We start from the raw sequence: 22380 nt of genomic DNA on the forward strand, positions 1-22380 counted from the left end.
GATCAACCGTCCAGAAATTCCAGACCCATCAACGCTAAATCCTCGATCAATCATTTTTTAACACGTTCGCGGCCGATGACGACACATATGCGTCATGACTCCACTTTCACTCAGTGCCGATGACGACACACGTGCGTCACACTCCGCGCCAAATATTAAAGCTCGTATTTCCGCCAATTTGTATGTAAACAAACAGACATCTTGTCTGCGCATTGTTAAGGTGTTATTAAACATATGCGCCATCCGGGCATCAGATCAGTTGTTAGTTACAATCGCTGTAGCCATTAAAAGTCGGCGTACATTTCTGCGATGTCAAGAAAGAACAGTGAAGTTTCAGAATCTTCTCACCGGAAGAAACCCCGTCTTGGCGGGATAAACAGGCGATTTGCAATTAATGATGATAGCCTGGAAGCTCTCCTGAACGCTAGTGACAGTGACAGCATTGATAGTGACGACAGTGATGAAAGTGATGACAGTGTGAACAGTGACTGTAGCCACCTGAGTGAGAATTTTAATCACGGATGTGTGTGTCGATCGTCTACTCCCAATTCTCACATTACAGAAGATGAGGAAGACGTAAGTAATATCTCATCTATAAATCTCCCGCCAAATAACACGGGCAATATTTCAGGGGTCATTTCTTGGAGTTCAGATTCGTCCTCAATGAAACAAATAAACTTTATTGGTCGGCCAGGAATGAAGGTTCCACTGCCAAGTGACGCAAAACCTATTGATTATTTTCGCTTGCTTGTAGATGACAACTTGCTGAATAGCATTGTCACTGAATGTAATGCATTTGCAGAAGAGTTATTTTTGCGAGGAAATATCACTGAAAAGTCAAGGATTACTGACTGGTACGATGTCACCGTGGATGAGTTCCGTGTATTTTTAGGACTTATGTTTCACATGGGTGTTGTGCAAGTGTCTCGTATTAGGGACTACTGGAAAACGCACAGGTTATTCAACATTCCATGTTTTTGGAACTATATGAATAGAAACAGGTTCCTACTTCTACTGAAGTGCCTCCATTTCGCAAGAAACCCAGCTGAGGGAGATCCAAAACCAACAGATCGTTTGTATAAAATACGACCAATGATCGAGTACTTCAATGATAAAATGAAAGAGGTTTATGAACCTGGTAGGGAGCTGTGTATTGACGAATCCATGATGTTGTGGCGTGGTAGGCTGATGTTTCGTCAATACATAAAGAATAAGAGACATAAATACGGCATAAAGCTGTATATGCTCACGGAGCCGGATGGAACAGTTATAAATTTTACTGTCTACACCGGGATAACAGACGACTTAGGTGGGAAAGGCCATGCTGCAAATGTAGTGCTCCATCTTATGCAAGGCCGGCTAAATTTAGGACATGCACTCTATATGGACAATTTCTATAATAGCTATTCTTTATCTGCTACTCTTCTCAGTAATGGGACACATTCTACTGGTACGCTCAGAGTTGGCTGGAGGGAAACACCAGCCAGCGTAGTTGAGTGCAAACTAAAAGTTGGAGAAGTTGTCTGCTCTTATGCTAACGGCATAGCCGTGGGAAAGTGGCGGGATAAGCGCGAGGTACGATTCATTTCCACAGAATATGAGCTTGACATGGTGGAGGTCAGCAACAAGAGAGGGGCCAAAAAACTGAAGCCTAAAGCAATAGTGGAGTATAATAGACATATGTCAGGCACAGATCGCCACGACCAAATGATTTCCTACTATCCTTTCACTAGAAAAACAACGAAGTGGTATCGGAAACTAGGAATTCATGTGTTTGAAATGATATTATACAATTCCTACATGCTCTATAACAAGTTCTCTGTGAGGAAGGTATCACTCTACTGGCCGGTTTCACCAAGCTTTGTCATAATATGCTTGACGGCTGTCAAAAATGACGACCCGTTTCTTTTTGACGCTTCGTCAAAACCTTTTACATTTCATCATCACTAGTGAGCTGGAATAGACGCTCCGTTTATTTTGACACGATCTCGCATTTCAAAGCGACGTTATATCGAGTTTTATCGTACGTTCGGATTGCCATTTCTCGATTAATAGTTGAAGTACTGAGCCGTGGCTGAAAATAGACTTGTTTTGTAATTTAATTTTCTGTTGTAAGAGTGGTCTCAAAAATGGAAGATAATAATAATATTTCGTCAAAGAAGAGAGGATCCAAATTCTCTGAAGACGAGAAGAGTTTGTTCGTGAGTCTTGTTGCCGAAAGGAAAGAGACAATCGAAAACAAGAAAACCGATGGCATAACGTTGCGTGATAAAGAGAAAGCGTGGATAGAACTTGCAAATTGTTTTAATTCTCATGAATTTGTTTGTAAGAGGTCAGTGAAACAACTGAAAATGTTTTATGACAACTGCAAAAGAAGGGCTAAGCAAAAAAGATGCCAGGATAAAGTGAATATGTTTAAAACTGGAGGTGGAGTTGCTGTAACCCCTTCATTAGATCAAACATCATCACAACTCCTAGAAATAATCAGGGACCAAGTAGAGCCTCTTCCCAACAACTTGGATAGCGACTCTGCATACATAGGCCTAACCGCATCCAGTAGCAACACTATTGAACCATGCAATGTACTGGTGACGTTTGAAGAAGAACCTAGTACAGAGATCCTTATTCCTACCAGTGAAGAAACGGTCCCGAATACAATCCATGACCTTCCACCATCAACTAGCGGTAGCAAGATATCGTGGGCATCAAGAAACCGACCTTCTTTTAAGAAGACAAAGAAATCAGAAGCATTGAAAGCTCGTGAAAAAGTTGTTGAATTGTCAGAAGCAAGAAGGGATCTCTGCAAGCAAGAATTAGAGATGCTGCAATTAAGGCATAACGAAGAACTAGCCTTAATACACATGAAAAAAGAAACCGAAAAAATTAAGCAAGAAAATGAAAAACTGAGAAGTGCAGTGCTAGAGGCAAAACTTTCCTTTTATTTGAAGAAACAATAGACTAAATTTAATAATAATAATAATAATAATAACGTAATAATGTATTAACCTATAAACTTAAGTAACATTATTAACCAATGACCTATTAGTAACAAACATACAGTCACATTAAATATTGCCTGTTATATGCTATAGAAAACAATAAAGTGTGTGCTTGTTTTTGTAATATTAGTGATACAGAACTCGTGTGTTTTAAATGTATTCCACTTTTAAAGCAGTGTCTTAACGGAAATGGTTTTCAACGATTCTGTTCCGATTAACAACTGGAGGACCATCTTGATCAGCTAAGCCAGGTAGGCCTACATTAATTTCCTCAAAGACTAAATAATTCCTGTTAAGTCGTCTTTTTTCTTCTAGATAGTGATGGAGTACTTCATCTTCCGGGGGTTCATCTTCCTTTGTTTGCATAGCAATATTATGTAGCACAGCGGTAGCCACTATGACAGACAAAGATGTTGTTACTGTTGTTTTTAAACCCAGTGATAAGGCCGGAAATCTCCTTTTCCATACTCCATATTGTCGTTCAACGGTGTTTCTTGTCTTAATATGGGCTATGTTGTAGTTTTCCTCGCCTTGATTTCGTGGATTTAAGAATGGCGTAAGAAGAAAACGTGTTAGCCGATATCCATTATCCCCTAGGAGATGTCCGTCTTGGATTCTTCCCGTCTCAAATTTCATTCTTATTTCAGAATTATCAAAAATAAAACTGTCATGAACCGATCCAGGCCATCTAGCAACAATATTCCTTATTAGTAAATTAGCATCACAAATAGTCTGTACATTAATTGAGAAATAGGACTTTCTGTTGCGGAAAACTTCTGCATTATGTCCACCAGGAGACAGTATAGGTATATGTGTGCAGTCGATGGCACCTATTACTCCAGGGAAGTTGCTTATCATATAAAAATCGCGAATAACTGAACGAGCTTCGTCACCTTCAGGAAAATTCACATACAGGGGTCTCAAGGAACCAATTGCTTCGGAAACTTTTCTAATATAGCGACAAATTGTTGATTTAGATACACTATTCACATCTGCTAGTACCAATTGAAAAGAACCAGTAGCATAAAAACGTAGAGTTAAAAGTAGTTGTTGTATCAGTGTTAACGGACGGTTTCTATTAGTAGGATATTCCAGTCTATTTTCAATTTGCTCTAAAAGTTTCAGTACTACTCTCTTGGAAAGTCTGTACCTAGTTACAAAATTGAAGTCATCCATTGAGAAGAAATGATCATTACGGTCAGAAATTGCACGTTCAGGTCCCAGATTTTCCAATAATTCTATATACAGTAATTCAGCATCAAAGTTGTCTCCCACATTCATGATCTTCTAAATAACGTTCTGTGAAATGCTTTAACACTTCCTGTAAAATGTCGGAACGCTTAAAACACTTTAAAAGAGATCTATAATTTCCAACTACTCTTGAACACTGCAATGTTTACAACACGGACACACCATTTTAAAGGAATCGTCATATTTGAAGGTCGAAAATCGGCGCGTCAAAATTGACGGTGCGTTTGACGATCGTCAAAGTAAACAGACATTGAAGAAACGAAAAAATGGACGATAAACGAATCGTCAAAGTTAAACAGTCGTCAAATTCATAAACGAAGCTTGGTGAAACCGGCCATACGACTTTCGACTGGCGATAATTGAGGAGTTATTACCAGCTGACTACAGGCCACCCTTTCGTAGGCTCCCAAAATCTCTCACACCGCCTACAGGGACTCATTTTGCCAGTAAATGTGTGGCTAAGGAGAATGGACGTAGATTGAGGAAACGGTGCAAACACTGTTACGAAGAGGGGCGGCGCAGGGACAGCATGTTCTACTGCAGCGAGTGTCCAGGACAGCCAGGCTTGTGCCTTGAGAAATGTTTCGTGGAATTCCACAAGAGACAGAAATAACTGACTACAAACAATGGCATGTCTTCCTGTGTTTGTTGTAGCACACTGTATTAACTAGTTACATTGTCCAGCTTTTGGAGTAATGTAAATATACTTTGTTCACACAGCAATAACAAGATTCTACTGCACAGTATTTTTGTGTGAAATGTTCAAAAACTTATTTTTCTATTGTAAAGAAGTCCTACAATCGAACATAACATTATTTTCCTCGTTCCACTTTATTACCAGTCATGACGCACACGCTGCGTCAAACGGCACCGAAGGTGAAAAACTCATCGGTAGTGCCGCTGACGCAGCGTGTGCGTCATGGCTCTTATGCCCATAAATAATATTGAAATAATTAAAATAATAATCTAGAATACATAAGGACACAGAAATTAACTCCTTTAAACAAAAAAAGTATTACGGTACCACGGTAATGGTTGCCGATATCCGAGCGGCCGCGAACGTGTTAATAAACTGTATCTCACGAAAGGACGGCTATGGCATATTTATGGATCTCGGCGATCGGCGGTGAACTTGCATAAGGGACCCTCTTAGCATCGCATTCGGGTGGTATTGTTTAGAGAATCTCGGAAAATCATAGGGCAGAGAGTGGCCACAGCAATTGCTAGAAGACACGGCGCATTTCTACAGCTCTGCGTGAAGACGGAACGAGTTTCGTCAAATGTTCGCACTTATAAAACGTCCATATTATGTCCAGGGTTAGATGTTTTCTTATTTACATTTTTTCGATCGTACTGCCGAAGGGGTTTTCGGCACTTTGCTCAGGGCACTGCAGACCTAAGTGGGCTTTCAGGCAGGAATCGAAACTGCTCCTTAACACAAATTCAGTATTTTTTATATTATCGTACATGATTATGCTAGCGAGACGAAAACAGATGTTGCACCTTACATTAAAAAAGAAAAGAAAAGAAAGCCATGGGAGGTCTTGGGATTGCCTATTACTGTTACTAATGTAAGACTGGGAATTTTACGTTTTCGTGTTAAAATACCAAAAACCGCAGTCGTTTTACTTGCGCACGTTACATTTTAAATGATTGGTATCATTTCAAACTCGTACTGACATGTCAAGCGAGCGCACTTTCCAGATGACCTCAAGGTCACGAATAACCGTAATTTCTGAAGTTTTGATATTTCTTTTATCTTTCCAATTTGATTGGATTTGTGACGCGCAGAATTGAATATAATGTATTCGAGAACTTTTAAGAATCAATACTTACATTCGAAACCATGTTTTCGAGTTCAACATAACCTTTAAAAGTCGATGTAGGCCTAATTTGCGCGGTACGAGATTTCCAGAAACTGACTACGAACAGTATACCGGAGACCAAATTACAATGAAAGATTAAGAAATGAACGGATTTCGCCATCATTTTGGGTGCTTTTGTATCTAGTATGCTTTATTTTATTAGATGAGAGAATTAAAAGCTACTTGTGGTCGATTGTCGTTTGGCTTGGCGTTGTTAGATTTTTCGAAGAGTTTGGCTAGCGTAATCAAAGTTGCTGAACTGAAAGAAGTTTTTACGGGAAACTGACGAAGATTCCCCTGTAAAATTGAATATAAAGTATCAAGATTTTGAACTCGCGTACCGGTAATTAATGCGGTTCGCGGTCTAACATGCCCGGCTCTCATCCAGAGGGCCCGGGTTCGATTGCGACTAGGTCAGGCAATTTTACCTGGATATAAGTCTGGTTCCAGGTCCACTTAGCCTACGTGATTACCTTTAATTGTGGAGCTACCGTATCTAATGGTGAGATGGCGACCCCTATCTACAGAGCCAGGAATATCGGCCGAGAGGATTCGTCGCACTGACGATGCGCCCCTCGTAATCTGCAGGCCTTCGGGCTGAGCAGCGGTCGCTTGGCAGGCAAAGTCTCACTGGGGCTGTAGTTTGGTTTGGTTTAGGAGTTTTTGTAAGATTATAATTATACATATTTCATTTCTGTGATGTTTAGCCAAATTGATAGTTTTCATTCATTCCCGGATTTTCCGTTTTCCCGTGTTGCACGTTTTATTTTCACGGTCCCTCGAAAAACGGAGAATTGAGGTTTCACTGTAACCCAGTTCTGCTTTTCTAAATCAGTTCCAGATTACCTCTTCTTTCAGTGATCTCTATGAAGCAATGAACATCTGCATTGCTTCCAGTAAGTTTACATTAATGTCTCTCTCTGAGGCAATGTTACGTAGCATACGCTGGACCACATGAGCTCGGTAATGCTGCTTCACACGAGAATTATCCCCTGATCCAGTGGCTGCAGAACTGAGGTGGTATTTGGAGGCAAAAATAAAACTTTTGCGTGCTCCAAATGGCGAGGTACACAATGTGAGAGGAGGAATTATCTAGGATGAGAAGAATTCTCTTCTTTTCAACCTGCATCCGACGTTCCAGGCACAACAGCCACTCTTCGGAAATCACTGATGTCATCCATGCCTTATTGTTGTGCCTTTATTCAAAGGGCAGATGTTGTACTCCCTTGAAGCACCTTAGCTTCTCAAACTTCCCAATTATGTGAGGCTTCAGTTTATCAGTCCCTGTGTAGTTGGTGCACACGTTATCCATTCTTTTGAGCTTTTGCCCCCAAAAACACTTAGGGTTTTGTTCGGCATTAATTTGTAAAATAATGCAGCCTCGTTTGCATTATAAATATCCGGCGGTGAATATCTTTCAAGGCAGCTGATAGCATCTCCATCCGCCATGAAGATGCAACTTCCTTTGGGACACTAGAACCTATGAAGCCAAACAGTACTCCTCCTAAATTCTAGAAATCCCAAGCGAACATGCAAAGGATCGTGCATGCTCGCATAATAGGCTGTCGTGCATCAAGGGTTTCATATGCTCAGGTTATTCCTGGTTTCTCCCACCATAGCCAGGGGGTCTATGATCTCTTCACAGCCTTGCACATCTGTCCCAGCTTGGGCATTCACGGCTCCCATCATTGTGATGTTGTCTTCCCTTTTTTGGTCCTCTCGATCTATAAGGAACTGATCCTTTTCATCCGCCATATGACAGAGTAAACAGAGCTCTTTTGGGCAAATTATGGCTCAGTTTTAATTAATTTTGTCAGATACATTCTGTATATGTCGCCAGAGATGTTTACATGCTAACAAGAAGTGTTGAATGGTTTTCTTTTCCACCCTTCAAAAGCCCCACTACCTCGCTGAGATTGAACCAGTAAACTTGGGATCCAGAGGCAACGATTCTACCATTGATCCACAGAGTAAGCTACTCTGCCAAAACCTGGATTATGAAAGACATCAGGAGGCTGGAATCTTTTGAGATGTGGTGCAGGAAGTAAGTTGGATATGGAGGATGACCAGCGCTGACAGTGAACAAGAGAGGAGGCATTAGCCGATTCAGAATGAGAAGCAACAGCTCATGTTTATAGGCCAGAGGTTTAAGTGACACGTTGATAACTGAAGTGATTGAAGTGGATATGGATAATGACCAGCGCTGACAGGGAACAAGAGAGGAGGCACCAGCTTATTCAGATTGAGAAGCAACAGCTCATATTTATAGGCCAGAGGTTTGAGTGACACATTGATAACTGAAGTGGATATGGAGGATGACCAGCGCTGACAGTGAACAGGAGAGAAGGCAGCAGTCGATTCAGATTGAGAAGCAACAGCTCATGTTTATAAGCCAGAGGTTTGAGTGACATGTTGATAACTGAAGTGATTGAAGGTAAAATACCAGGCTAACACTCCTGAGTAAAACCAAGAAAAGACGTGTGTAAAGTGCAGGACTGCATTGCAAAACTATGAAGGGGCAAAATGTACTGTTCAGGATTATCCCAATTGGAGGAGAATTTTCACAGGGGCAAATCAGACACAAGACTGAATACTTCACAACGATGATATCGATAAAAAACACACATAATTACAAATCTCTCTGGTGAAATACGATGTTGACAATGCACTGTTTCTTTTAGTATGGGCTAGAACAAGCTTTCTTTAATGTCATTGACCTGTCAGTCTGATATTTTTACTTCGACCATTTTTACAGTAAGTGACGAGGTGTGAGTATTGCTAGGAACACGATTTCTTAAACACCCAGACCCTGTGAAAAGATCTGTTGTAGGATAGGTTAGTGTATATATTTTATTTTACTTTTGAGACATTGTTACATTCGGGTCGAGATGATGATTTTTAAAATTTAATCCTGACTTACATTTGTGGCAAAGTTATGGCTCACAGCCCTCTCTTACGCTTAACCAGTTTCAGTAATATAATTTTAAAAAGTAAAAGTGAGATATAGTAATTCTACAAAAAATAATACTACGGACAGGTACACTAAGACCAGGTTACAGATCAGTGAGACAATAAGAGTGATAATACAGGGTCTTTATTTATGCTTGGAAGGGACTTTCTCGCTCGACCTTGGCTGCCAGTGACGGTTCAGTTGCCGACTACCGTGCGTGTGTATGTACAGCAGAATACGGTGCTCAAAATCATTATCATGCATTTTAGTCACCATGCTTACAGTTTATGCTCAAAAATCATTATCATGCATTTTACTCACCATTTTTACAGTTTATGCTGAAAATGTTCTCCATGCGCTGCCAAAATAATCGGCATCTCCTAATGAAGTTTTCGGTTCCTCTACCAATTTCTTCAGCACTGATGGATGCAATTGCAACTTGTATACAGTAGAACCTCGATAATTCGAAATCGGTTAATTCAAAATCCCGCCTAATTCGAAGAAGCTCTCGTACCCGGAAACATGAGGTACAGTTTTGCATGTTATTTAAATTGTTTAATTCGAAATACGGATAATTCGTAATTCGAAGTACAATGTCGGCCCCATTACCGAAATTCAGACTTTTAATTCGAATCTGCCTTTACATTTTAAAACAATAGTATGTTACAGAGTGATTTCTACTCGAAATTTATCCGCTCCGCGTCATAATAGAACGCGCGTTCCGTAACGTGGAAGGGTAGCTTTCCGCACTTACACTCACTTCGGTGGGTCTACAGTGCGCTTCATGATTGCTAAATTGAATTAAATCGGAATTCTTTTGTATTCAACCTTTTAATGAACGCCGTAATATCACTCAACAGGCAGTGTGTGGAAAAACAGAATCCGCGAACACTGGCGATGCCGACAGTTGACGAAAAAGCGTAGGCACCGAACAATATTGTCATTGCCGGTGAAACTGCGTTGCTTTATTTTAATGCAAGCCCAAACGGTCTTATGGTTTTAAATGGGGCATAGTAGTACGTTGCAATGCTCATGGGATGGAAGCGAGAAACTTTATCCCCTCGTCATAGGACAGTTCGATAAACCACAATGTTTCAAGGGCGTCGGGCACTTTCCATGCTAGTACAAAGCATATAAAAATGCGAACAGTACAGAAATCCAAAAAAATAATGCATTTGCACAGGGGGACCGGCATAATTTATCCTCGTCTTTGATTGTGTGATTTTTCTTTTCTTTCGTTGCGTGAGGTTATGTTTGTCAGTGAGATATCCGAGTGAATTACTTGAATACTGTAAATGCACCTTCTTGGATACATTTTGGGAATAGTTCTTTTTTCATGGCATTTGAAGGGTATAAACTGTGAATCAAGGTTAACTGCATGCAGTAACAGGCCATAGAATATTTTGTAATGTGGCAAGGGTTGGTACCTCTGAATTGCGAATTGGCGGTTAATTCGAAATCACGTAATTCGAAGTCCGGTTTTTGAGTCCCAACGACTTCGAATTAACGAGGTTTTACTGTATTTGTCTTCATCTAGTGTGTGAGGGTTGTTCCCATAAACTACATTTTGTAACATTTCGCACAAATAAAAATTTACATGCCGTTAAATTTGGGTACGAGGGGGCTACAGATTTTTACTTATGATCCTCGTACCAATCACGCTTCAGTAAGGAGATAACAACCTTTACGTCTCTTTTTATTGTTTACTGAACCTGTAGGTTTGAATCTCTTGGCCAGTTGTTTTATTGTCCGATTGACAGGAATGGGTCTCCCTGGAAATTTCGCTTGAAACATCTGTCTTGTCCTAGCGCACGATTTTCTGCACTTACTATAAGTATTATGCAGATATACACAATCACGTAACGAATATTTCACATACATTACAGCACTATACACAATCACAATAAAACACTATACAATACAACATACAGAACGCAGTAGCTTCACTGAACATCCTTCTATCTCAGAGTTCAGCTCTCAACAACTGCAGAGTGCTGGAAACCGCTCACGGTAGCGACCTGTTATCGGCGACCAACTTCGAGGAATAAACTCCCTTCCAAGCATAAATAAAGACCCTGTATTACTGATAACCACACTAGTGTTGGCTACTGAGTGTATGATTCGCAGCAGTGTATCAATTCATTCAAGTGTCCGAGTGAATCTATTCGCATGAATGGCGAGCTCACAGCACATGATTCAGCTGACTCGCAGCGGACAGTGCTGACCGTCGTACTCATGGATGAGTGAGACAGAGTACACATCTGGCTTACTAGTGGTACACTGGACATTGGTGGGGAGCCGAACTTCCGGTGCAGCGATACATGCAGAGCCATGGCACACTGAAAGGATCGTTCTCCATAACAGACACTCGTGCTCGGCTCATTTGAAAATAGTACCCTCTAAATAATAGACGAATTTATTTGCAGTGTTATAAAGGCAGTCAATACATAATTTCGAAGTACCTAGCTTCTAAGTAGGTAGGCTATTAGCTTATTATATTTACCGTATGCGTTTAAAAGGTATTTTTATAACTAGGTGACATTTTACAATTAATTAAACTCAGCTGTCTAGCCTACCTGCCTGGCTGAGTGGCTCACACGGTTGAAGCCTGGCCTTCTGACCCCAACTTCGCAGGTTTGATTCTGGCTCAGTCCGGTGGTATTTTAAGGTGCTCGAATACGTCAGCCTCATGTCAATAGATTTACTGGCACTGAACTCAGAAGAATCTGGGCTTTTGTCATTGGTTTGAGAACATCAGGCTTATTGCCATTATAGACACCAACATGACATCTCCGTGATGTATTATCAGCTCTCGATCTGAGGCTTGTTCTTTCATTGAAGCCAATCTATTATTATTTAAATGCTGACTTGCTAAGCTTCATGCGGCAAAAGATTTTCTGTTAGGGATGAACTCCCTTAGACTTTCGTGTCGCCCATCAACACGCAAGGCAGCACGGTGCACTTATATTTGACCGCTGAATAATCGATTGCCTCTTCCACCCTCTCCACCGTACTGAAGTCCATTTTCTCCATTTTTGATGTCGTTGAAATCTTCACCCGTAACCCTGACCTGGGACCCATACCAAATATTATACACGGGATCAGTGTCCCTTGTAAATCGTGTGGGCAGAGTCACAACTCTCTGACGTAGAGCTGCTTCCTTATATGTTCCCCAGGAATAATAATCCAGTAAGAAAGAACTTCGCTGATTATTGAGCTTGTGGTATTTTTGTCTGATTTTGGGGAGGAGGGGAGAGAAAACTGAGGACCCCTTTTTTTAAACAGTATGGGAGATTTCAGCAGAGGACTGACATCTCTTGTTACAACACAAACAAGATACTGGACATTGTTAACGTCTTCTAGTTACTCTGTATATTTAATGTTTATTTTATTTTATTTTTTTAGGTATTCATACCGAAGACTCCTTCCATGACCAGTGTCCATCACCATTGAGAGAGGAGACGGTAGTGGAAGAAAGTGAACAGGTAGAGAGTGTGACGTGGCACTCAAATTCCGCTGAGGGTAGTGTTGTGTGTTCAGTGGAGAAAACGTCAAGAACTTCCCGTGAAGTGTTTAAAGTGAATGAAAATAGTACATTATTATCCATCTTTGAGCCTAGTGATTCAGAAGGTGAAGAACTCTCCCTTATCCTGTCACGTGCAAGATTACAACCGCTGCTTTCGCCATTACCACGTACTCCAATTCATGAAATTTGTAAGTAGTATTTCCATTATTATCTCTACTAATCTTAGAAATAGGGAAAGATTTTCAGTTTGTAATCTTAGAAATCACATAGCACATTTCAGTCATTATTTTGCCATTAGAGAGATTACTGCAGTTCTTCCAGATCATGAGTGCTGTATAATGATAGCTTACCAGGATAGCAGGTAGTTTTTATAAAAGTAGAGCACGTCAAAAATTGATGCGATGCACTGAATAAGAGTCTCACCACCAAAATTGTATTACATGTTAATTGTAAAATACTTAGTCAAACAAAATTAGGTATTATATGTGCCGTTATGTGCAGATTGATAACTTGTATGATGATTGAGACAATGGGACAGTCCACGAACCATGAACCAAAGAAATTATATAATAAAAAGACAAAAAGGCGTAGGGATGTGGCGACCCCACCGCCCAGTGGGAAACCACTGTAATCAGCCACCTGAGTATTGGCGGGAAAACCATAATGTTTGAGGGGTATGGAGGAAATGCCTACTCCCAGTCCTGAACAACTAGGATTAATCACCTTCTCAGGTCACATCTGGGATTGTAACTCCTGACCACGGTCAGAACATTGATCAATGATCAGACAATCAACTTATCAAGGAGAGTCGTCTAATGAAAGAATCCACCGGCTTGGACAAAGACACCATTCGGATACGGTGGGGTGTCACATAGAAGATCATGGCGAGTTGGAGCGCCTGAAAGCCCAACAGACGAACCACGGATACAGCCACAGACTTAAAATTCAGTAAACCAGGAAAATTCTCTTTCTTTGCAACATTAAACATCAATTCAATAATGAAAATTGGGAAGTTGAAACACTTAACTGTTGTCATGGATCAACACAGGATTCTAATCACAGCCCTATAAGAACTTCGGAACACAGATCAGGACCCATTTGAAGCTGGGGGATATCGTCTTTACAAAGGACCTCCAGGAAAGAGAGTAATGAAAAATGTTCCCCAATTTGGAATGGGATTCCTGGTTCATACTAGCATATTAGATTCAGTGGAGGACTTCTCATCGAACTCATGAAGAACTGCAACCTTAACGATTAGAGTAGAGAACAAAATATATATACTGATTAATGTCCATGCGCCAACAAATGTAAAAAACAGGACCAATAAAGAGGAAACTAAAATGTTTTGGGAGGAGCTTGACCAACTGATTTCAAATATCGCTGACAACCATGTTAAAATTATGCTTGGAGAATTCAACGCGAAAATTGGACAAGAGAGAAAATATCACACAGTCGTAGGTAAATGCCCAGCACACAAATTGACAAATAGAAATGTTCAGAGATTAATTGAGCTTTGCACAGACCGCGGGCTTATTCTTGCAGGGTGTCCATCCGTATGGAAAACCTGGGAAACAGGGAAATGTCAGGGAATTCGATGAATAACGGGAAAACCTGGAAATGTCAGGGAATTCAGAAAAAATTCTGGAAATTCATTCTTCTGCCAGATCCAGTTTTTATTTTTCAATTTTTATAACATTACTCAAGGCATTCCTTTTATGCCAGGAATTAAATCGTAATGAGAAGGTAATAAAGTGTGATCTCGAATGTGAAGTAACCAATAATATCAATAGCTATATGATAGATGGATCGAATTTTCAATGTTTTGATCTGCTTACTATTGAGTATTCTGTATTGTTGAGGAATGGCGAGCTTGATGAATTTGGCCTATATTGCGTTCTCAGTTTTTCTAATCGCTTATGTGCATGGCTTCCACAACATTATATGCATATAGACAAAATTCCACAACCCAACGGATGACTGTGTTTGTTTACTATGTAATGACTTGTGCGATAGTTACTACCTCGTAAAATGTAAAAACAGACATAAAACACTGACTGAATGCAGAAAAGTGTGAAATTCTGTTAAACTTAATAATCATTTGAGTACTCATGATCATTATTATTATTATTATTATTATTATTATTATTATTATTATTATTATTATTATTATTATTAAATGCGCTGACGTAGGTAAGCCTAATGTAAATGTGTAGTGCATCGAAACACCATTTGGGCTGCGCCACGTTGAGTTTCCAACCTATCTTTCGTGTGAGGGGTTCGGAAGTTTTGAGGCACGACTAGCTTGTAATGTCATGTGTAATTTTATGAATACAAAACAAGATTTAAAATAGTGACATCACATTGTGAGATGAAAGTTAGCGGGCGAGTTTGCCGTACGGTTAGGAGCGCGCAGCTGTGAGCTCGCATTCAGGAGATAGTGGGTTCGAATCCCACTGTCGGCAGCCCTGAAGATGGTTTTCCGTGGTTTCTCATTTTCACTCCAGGCAAATGCTGGGGCTGTACCTTAATTAAGACCACAGCCGCTTCCTTCCCATTCCTAGGACTTTCCTGTCCCATCGTCGCTATAAGACCTAGCTGTGTCGGTGCGACATAAAAGGTGGTTTGTTGGTTAAGAGATTTTGAGTTTGTGAAGTATGTTTGGATGTATTCGGTCTTGATCCAGCCAATCTCATGCTGCCTTTCATATCGATTTAGATCGGTTGAGTGCAATTTCGAAACCTGGCTGACAATTGTATAGTCTACATCACCATGTGGTTAAGCTACCTCACTCTGTATGTGTGGTATAGGTTTAATGGTGTTCATTGTAGATGGAATTGTATTTACATCCGTGTGTTGGTTAGTATATAGTTAGTCTGTGTATCATACCTCAGTATAGTTCATGAAAGTCAAGTGGCAAGAATGTGACTCGACAAAAATTGGCACCGTGGTCTCGATCAGCCTATTCTTGTTTGTGTCAGATATTGTTAGGAAATGCATGCACTATCTTAGAAGGATTTGCGAATTTGTTTTCACTTGTGATTCGCGTGTGATTTTTGTAGTACGGTATTACATTTTACGAGGGCTGTGTGCCGCAGTTATATTGCATCAGCTGTTATTGAAGCAGTAGAGTGCTGGCAGCATAGATAAGGCAATGCTCACAGGTTTTACGAACTGTCAATTTAGAAGAAAGCTGTGCGGAATTTAGGACTATTTAAAAGATTTTTACAATATCCTTATCCTTCTTTTTTTAGCTAACAATATCTTCATCAAAGCCAAGGAAAACTTTGTTTAATGAAAAGTGGCTGCTTGATGGTACTTTCAGAACATGGTTGAATTCTATGCCTCAAGACAAATTTTCAGCATATTGCATAATATTGTAATCTGCATAATATGTAAAACATCATTTACTGTTAGCAAGATTGGGAAGCAGACATTAAATAGTCACATGGGAGGAAAGATCATGCCAGTAGTGTCAAGTTCAGCCAGTTCTCGTCATCCCTTTCAAGTTATTTCAAAAAGGAACATTCGAATAGTGAAGTAACAAGAGACTTAAACTCAGTAGATAATACCTGGCCGCGCACAAGTTGCCCTCTGCCTGCCACAGCTACCACAACGAACCTTATCAGATATGACTCCACTTCTTCTTCTTCTTCCATTAAAGAAGGTTCACCAGAGACGAGATGTCTACAGAATTATCTTTCAAGAGAGCAAGTAACCAAAGCTGAGATATGGTGCATGCATACTGTCATGCAACACCATTCTTTACGTGCCAGTGAAGCTAGTGTACGTTTGTTTCCAGTAATGTTTCCAGACTCTGAAACAACTTCGAAAGTTCAACTGCACAGAACAAAAGTTGCGTATAGAATCACTCATGGTTTAGCTCTGTATTTCCATAAACAAGTTCTTGAGTAAGTGCACACATTTCACCGTTGGGTTTGACGAGTCACTGAATAAAGTTTCTCAGATGGACCAAATGGATCTTGTAGTTCATAGTTTCAATCCTGATACTAATGAAGTATGCACTTCTTATTTTGATTCCATGCTTCTTGGTCACTCTACCTCCTCAAATTTATTAAGTGGTTTTTTTGCAAGCACAGCAAGGACTCTTATCTAAAAAAAACTTACAAATTTCAATGGATGGTCCAAATGTTAATAAAAAGTTCCTTCAGAATTTTAGTAATTTATTAAATGATGATCTAGATGCTCCTATTTTGTTGAACATTGGATCTTGTGGCTTCCATACTGTGCACAATTCATATAATATGGCAGTAAAAGAAATCCTAAAAGTTTCAGACAGATCTTCCATTTGCATCACTCCTTTATGAATCTTTTATTAATGATAAATGTCATGACAAGGTTTGTTAGGTCTGAGTTGCTGCAGTCTTCAGAAAATGTCCTATAACGAATTTAGACAGTAAAGAAAATCTTCTGCCTGCATCTAAAATTGACATAGGTTCTGCTGCTAAAGCAGCACTTCCTGGCACTCCTGAATTAAATGATAGAGATATGTTAGTGTTTTGCACAGATTGTCTAAGAGGAATGGTAGCTTTATGCCAGAAGTTACTGGGAAGGTCACCACTGGCATGTCATAGTCATCATCATCTGCAGTTTCCAGCTGTTGGCTGGGTCTGCCTATCGCTGGCATATAAACTGACTAAATTAATTTCTTGTTTCGATCTAAGTGTAGCCAAGTAGCCTGTAAGCAGCAGGCTGCTAAGGATAGCTTTAAATGCCTCTGTTGAAAACAAATGGATCTCGGGTAATGAAGCTGATCATGTACAAAGGGGGTTCACTTCTGTTTGTGAGAATGATACTTTGAAAGAAGAAGTGAATTCTTTGACTTCTAAAGACGAGAGGTTAAATCACTTTTGGCTTCGCACTGTTTTTCCAACAGTAAATTTGAAAACAGTAAAGTGGGCTTCATTTCTCAAAATGATACTAATATTGTTTCATGGAAATGCTTCACTTGAACGTGGTTTTCCTTTTAATAAAGAAATTATAGTCGAGAACATGCTACAAGTATCCCTTGTAGCACAAAGAATATTATATGATGCTATCCCAAACCCTGGTGGAATTGAAAAGGTCTCCATTAATAAGAACATGCTCCATGCTGCAAGGAGTGCTCATGCTTTCTATGTTCAAAATCTAAAGGAGAAACGTGAAGCATTGGAAGTAGAAGATTCTTTGCAAAATAATAATAATAATAAGAGAAAGGCCGCTTTGTTGTTGAAAGAATTAGAAGAAAAGAAGCAGAGGGTGATGGTCGAAGCTCGATAGTCATTGGTGGCTATGAAGAAATTTCTTCGCTGAAGCAGTAATGGTAGTACATTAAAAAAAAAAACCTTAAAGTGAATTTAATTAGACTAAATTAAACTTCCAAATTTTGAAATTTAATATGCACATTAATTGCTTTAAAAAAATGTATTTTAATAATACTGATACTTCCTTTATAATTTTGTTTTTTGTCATTTTGTCAGGGAAAAAAACTGCTTTTTATGTCTGCAAAACAGGGAAATGTCAGGGAATTTTAAAATCTGGATTTAAGAGATTTAAGAGAAACCCACACAAATTAATGACCTGGAAATGCCCTAATGTTAAACTGGGTGAGTTTCAGATAGACCACGTAGCAATGGATAAAAAATACCTTAGAGAAATTTATAATGTCAAAGTCCTTCGTGGGGTGGACATCGATTCTGATCATTATATTTCAAAGATTAAAATCAAGTTAACCCCAAAAAAACATCACAAACCATCTAAATTCACTAGAAGGAGGAAATATTACCCCAGCTACTTAATAAATAATGCTGTGTATACAGAGAGATCCAAAACACGTCTAAGCGACAAACTGGAAACGATTATTGATAAACTAAAAAATATTGCCGAATAAATTGCTCCTATGAAAAGGAGAAAGAAACATGTTTGGTGGAATGAGGAATGTGATATGGCAATACAGAAATGACACAAAGCATGGCTAAATGACCAACAAAAGAAAATGGCACAATCTCGAGATGAACTAACTATTGCTAGAAGACAAACGGCCAAAGAACTTAGAAGAATCAAATGAGACCATCAAAAGGAAAACCTAGCTAACATAGATGAATCATTCAAACAACATAAGATACGAGACTTCTTCTTCTTCTTCTTGCTTCCGAATTTGGCCAACTGGGGACCGCGTGAAACTTAATGCTTTCTGGCCAGTCTTCTTCTTTTCTCTTCCCAGAACTTCATTCGTTCACTCCTTATTTTTCTCTGCTCCTCAGATATTACAAATTTGGGCCTGTTCTTCCGCTGCTCTTCATGAAATTTGTGGTCATCTACTCGAGTTCTGAACTTCTTTCTGTTGAGGATCAATTCTGGTGTTATTTTAATTTCTTCTGCGTCCTTCTTCACCTCCTCCACCCATTTCATTGTTCTCAATCCAATTATATATTTAAATATCCTTTTTGTCAGGCGGTTGTCATTCATTCTGACAAGATGTCCATAAAATTTCAGCCTTCATTTTCACATTGTGTCTGTGATCTTTTCGGAATACTTGTAGAGATCCTCATTTCTCCTCTGTCGCTTTCTTAGGTCCAAGAATTTTCCTCAGAATTTTCCTTTCCTTCTTCTCAATTTCTTTAAGTTCCCCTTTTTTATTTAATATAAGGCATTCTGAACCGTACAGCCCCTTTGGTTTTACAACAGCGTTGTAGTGTTTAATTTTGGCTTTGTAGGGTATTGCCCGTTTATTCTACCTGTTCTGTGTCAGTCTGTAGGCCAGTTCCAATTTTCTAGCTCTTTCCTTGTTTGCCTCCTTGTCTAGCCCATTGGGTTGGATCAGTTCTCCCAAATACTTAAACTTTTCTACTCTTCTAACCTTTCCGCACTTCCATGCTTTTCTTCCCCTGATGTCGGTACTCCATGTACTTCGCCTTTTCGTAGGAGACTTTGAGACCTGTTTTCTTCGCAGTGTCATAAAGAAGCTCCAGCATCCTTTGGCCATCTTCTCTGTTTTGAGCTGTGAGAGCAAGATCATCAGCAAAAGTCAGACATTTAATTTCCAAGTTTTGTCCCTAGCGCCCAAGATGAATTCCCTGTATGCCTTCTACTTTCAGAGAGTTTTCCCGGGTTCTTATGACTTTCTCCAATACAATGTTAAACAGGATGGGTGATAATCCATCTCCTTGTCTGACTCCTGTCTTTATCTGGAATGGATCAGAGATTTCTCCGGCGAATTTAATTTTTGAGATGGTGTCTGTCAGGGTTTGTTTTATTATTTCTCTCGTTTTCCTGTTGATTCCAAACTCTTCTAGGACGTTAAATAATGTCTGTCTATCAATTGAGTCTTATGCTTTTTGGAAATCGACGAAGATTACCACTGTGTTCTGGCCCCTCAATGCTCTAGTCCTTAGCATCCCCTTGAGGTTGAATATCTGTTCTGTACATGACCTCCCTTTCCTGAAACTAGCTTGCTATTCTCCAATGAGGGAGTCTATTTGTTCTTCGACCCTGTTCAGTAGCACTTTGGAGAATATTTTGTACGCGACTGAAAGTAAAGGGATACCTCTGTAGTTATTAATATCCATTCCGCTACCTTTCTTGTGGAGTGGGTGGAAAAGCGCACATTTCCAATCGTTTGGAATCCTTTCAGTTTTCCAAATTTCTTTTCTACTTTCTGCAGCCACTTCTTCTCCAATCTTCCACATTTCTGCCACAATGCCATCTTCCCCTGGTGCTTTGTTGTTTTTAAGCTCTCTGATTGTACATTTTATCTCATCTAGACTTGGTGGTTTGAAATTTGGATTCTGATTGGATAGTTTCAGGACAGGCAATCTTTCATGCGGTTCTTCACAGTTGAGCAGCGTTTGGAAGTAGTCAGCCAAGAGCTGGCAGTTTTCTTTATCATTTGTTGCTATGCTACCCTCTGTTCGTCTGAAGCACAGATTTGGTGGTGTGTATCCCTTTAGGTCTTCTTTGAAGGTTTTGTAGAACTCCCTGGTGTTCCTTTTAAATTCCTCTTCTATCTTCTCTGTCCTATTCCTATCATATTTTCTCTTCTCTGTTCTTATGATCCTAGCTGTTCGCTTCCTTGAAGTCTTCCAAGTTCTCGCTGTTGCTGTTCGAATGCCATCTCTTCCACACCTTTAGTCTACTTTCTAATGCATTGTCATATTTTTCGTTCCACCATCTATGTTTCCACTTCTTCGGAGGATTCCCCAAACCTTCAGCAGCTTTGTTCATGGAATCTCTGATTTCATCCCAGTTGGTCATCCTTAGTTTGGAGAGGTTCTGTTGGTATTCCAATTTATTCTGCTCCAGAGTCTCTATTGATCCTAGGCTTCCTTTGCTCTCTCGGTTTAGATTTATTCGGCTGGAATCTTACTTTTATCTCAGGGAGATAGTGATCCGAATCAATGTTCAGGCTCTTCCTTACTTTGACATTTAGGATTTCTTTCTGGTTTCATGCTGTTATTGCAACATGGTCAATCTGAAATTCACCCAACATTGTATTAGGAGAGACCCAGGTTTTCTTCTTTTTTTGTGAGAGCTTTGAAATATGTGGACATGAGTTTCAGGTTGAATTGTCTACAGTAGTCAATCAGTCTTTCGCCATTTCTGTTCGTTCTTCTGTGTGCTGGGTAATCTCCCACGACTTTTCCATGTTTCTTTTCTTTGCCTATCTGAGCGTTGAATTCTTCGACCGAAACCCTTTCATGATGTTGTGGAATTTTGGAAGTTATATCTTCAAGAGTTTCCCAAAATTAATCCACCTTTTCTGGACGTTTCCTGTTATCTTCATTTATAGCTGCATGTGCGTTGATGACTGTGTAAGCTTTGTTGCCAGATCTAAAGGAGAGAATTGAGAGCCTGTCTGTCGGTGACGTGAAGTTTATGACGGACTCAGTACTGCTCCTTTTGACTACAAAAGCCGTTCCTAGAATTGGTATGTTAGAGTTGTTTCTTATTGCAGGTTTTCCTTTATATATTCGGAAACCACCTGACTCGAATGAATTTTCTTCCAGAAATCTTGTCTCTTGTACCGCTAATATGCAGATATCCCGTTCCTTTATAATACTGGTAAGTTGTTTTCATTTCCCGGCTTATAGAAGAGTGTTAATGTTCACTGTTCCCAAAAGGTGTTTTTTCTTGGGTCGAATCTTCTGCATTGAAGTTCTGGGAAGCTCCAGACTCTTCCCTACATGATGTTCCAGGCTCTCCAGAATCCGACGGCCTGGTTGCACTGCTCTTGGCAGTGGGGGATTTCCATTTCTGGATACCCCCTGGAGTAGTTTTTCTGAAGACGTTTCCATCATGCTTTAAGTTGAAGTTAGGTGGGAGGTCAGGAACAGCCTGCTCCTCAGAGTTAAAACTGAGGTTGTAAGCCCCAGAGTTTGTTCTAGGCCGCCCCTCACCTGGGAAACAGACGTTCCTGTTGGATAGTGTACTCATACTATTCCCTGAGTACTGGGCTGCCTCTTCCGCAATCTCCACCGATCCGAAGTCCATCTTCTCCGCTGTAGATTCCGTTGAGGTCTTCGTTCGTAACCACGAGACTATTACAGGACATTTAAACAATATCAATCAGGATATACTCCACCTACACTCATGATGAGAAATAAACAAGGACAACTAGCACACAGTAATCAGCCAAAATTCTAGCTGATCACTTCAAAGAATTACTAAATGCTGAAGACCCAAAAGAATACCTAGAATTTTCATCTGATCCAAAAAGTAAAACACGCTTAGACAAGGTTATTCCACCAGATTTCCATGAGGTATTTCAAGTGATTAATTGGCTCGAGAACTATA

The 22380-nt window shown here is 39.8% G+C and overlaps 1 protein-coding gene across 1 annotated transcript in view; it reads left to right on the forward strand.

Moving 5' to 3' along the window:
* Window positions 1-22380, forward strand: part of LOC136878992 (cingulin-like protein 1) — a 217113-nt gene that overhangs the window by 68928 nt on the left and 125805 nt on the right. The window contains exon 7 of the mRNA XM_067152662.2: window positions 12471-12779. Within this exon, the coding sequence (XP_067008763.2) occupies window positions 12471-12779 (309 nt within the window). The remainder of the gene's footprint in view (window positions 1-12470; window positions 12780-22380) is intronic.

Source organism: Anabrus simplex, chromosome 8, assembly GCF_040414725.1.
Source record: "Anabrus simplex isolate iqAnaSimp1 chromosome 8, ASM4041472v1, whole genome shotgun sequence".
Classification (NCBI taxonomy): Eukaryota; Metazoa; Arthropoda; class Insecta; order Orthoptera; family Tettigoniidae; genus Anabrus; species Anabrus simplex.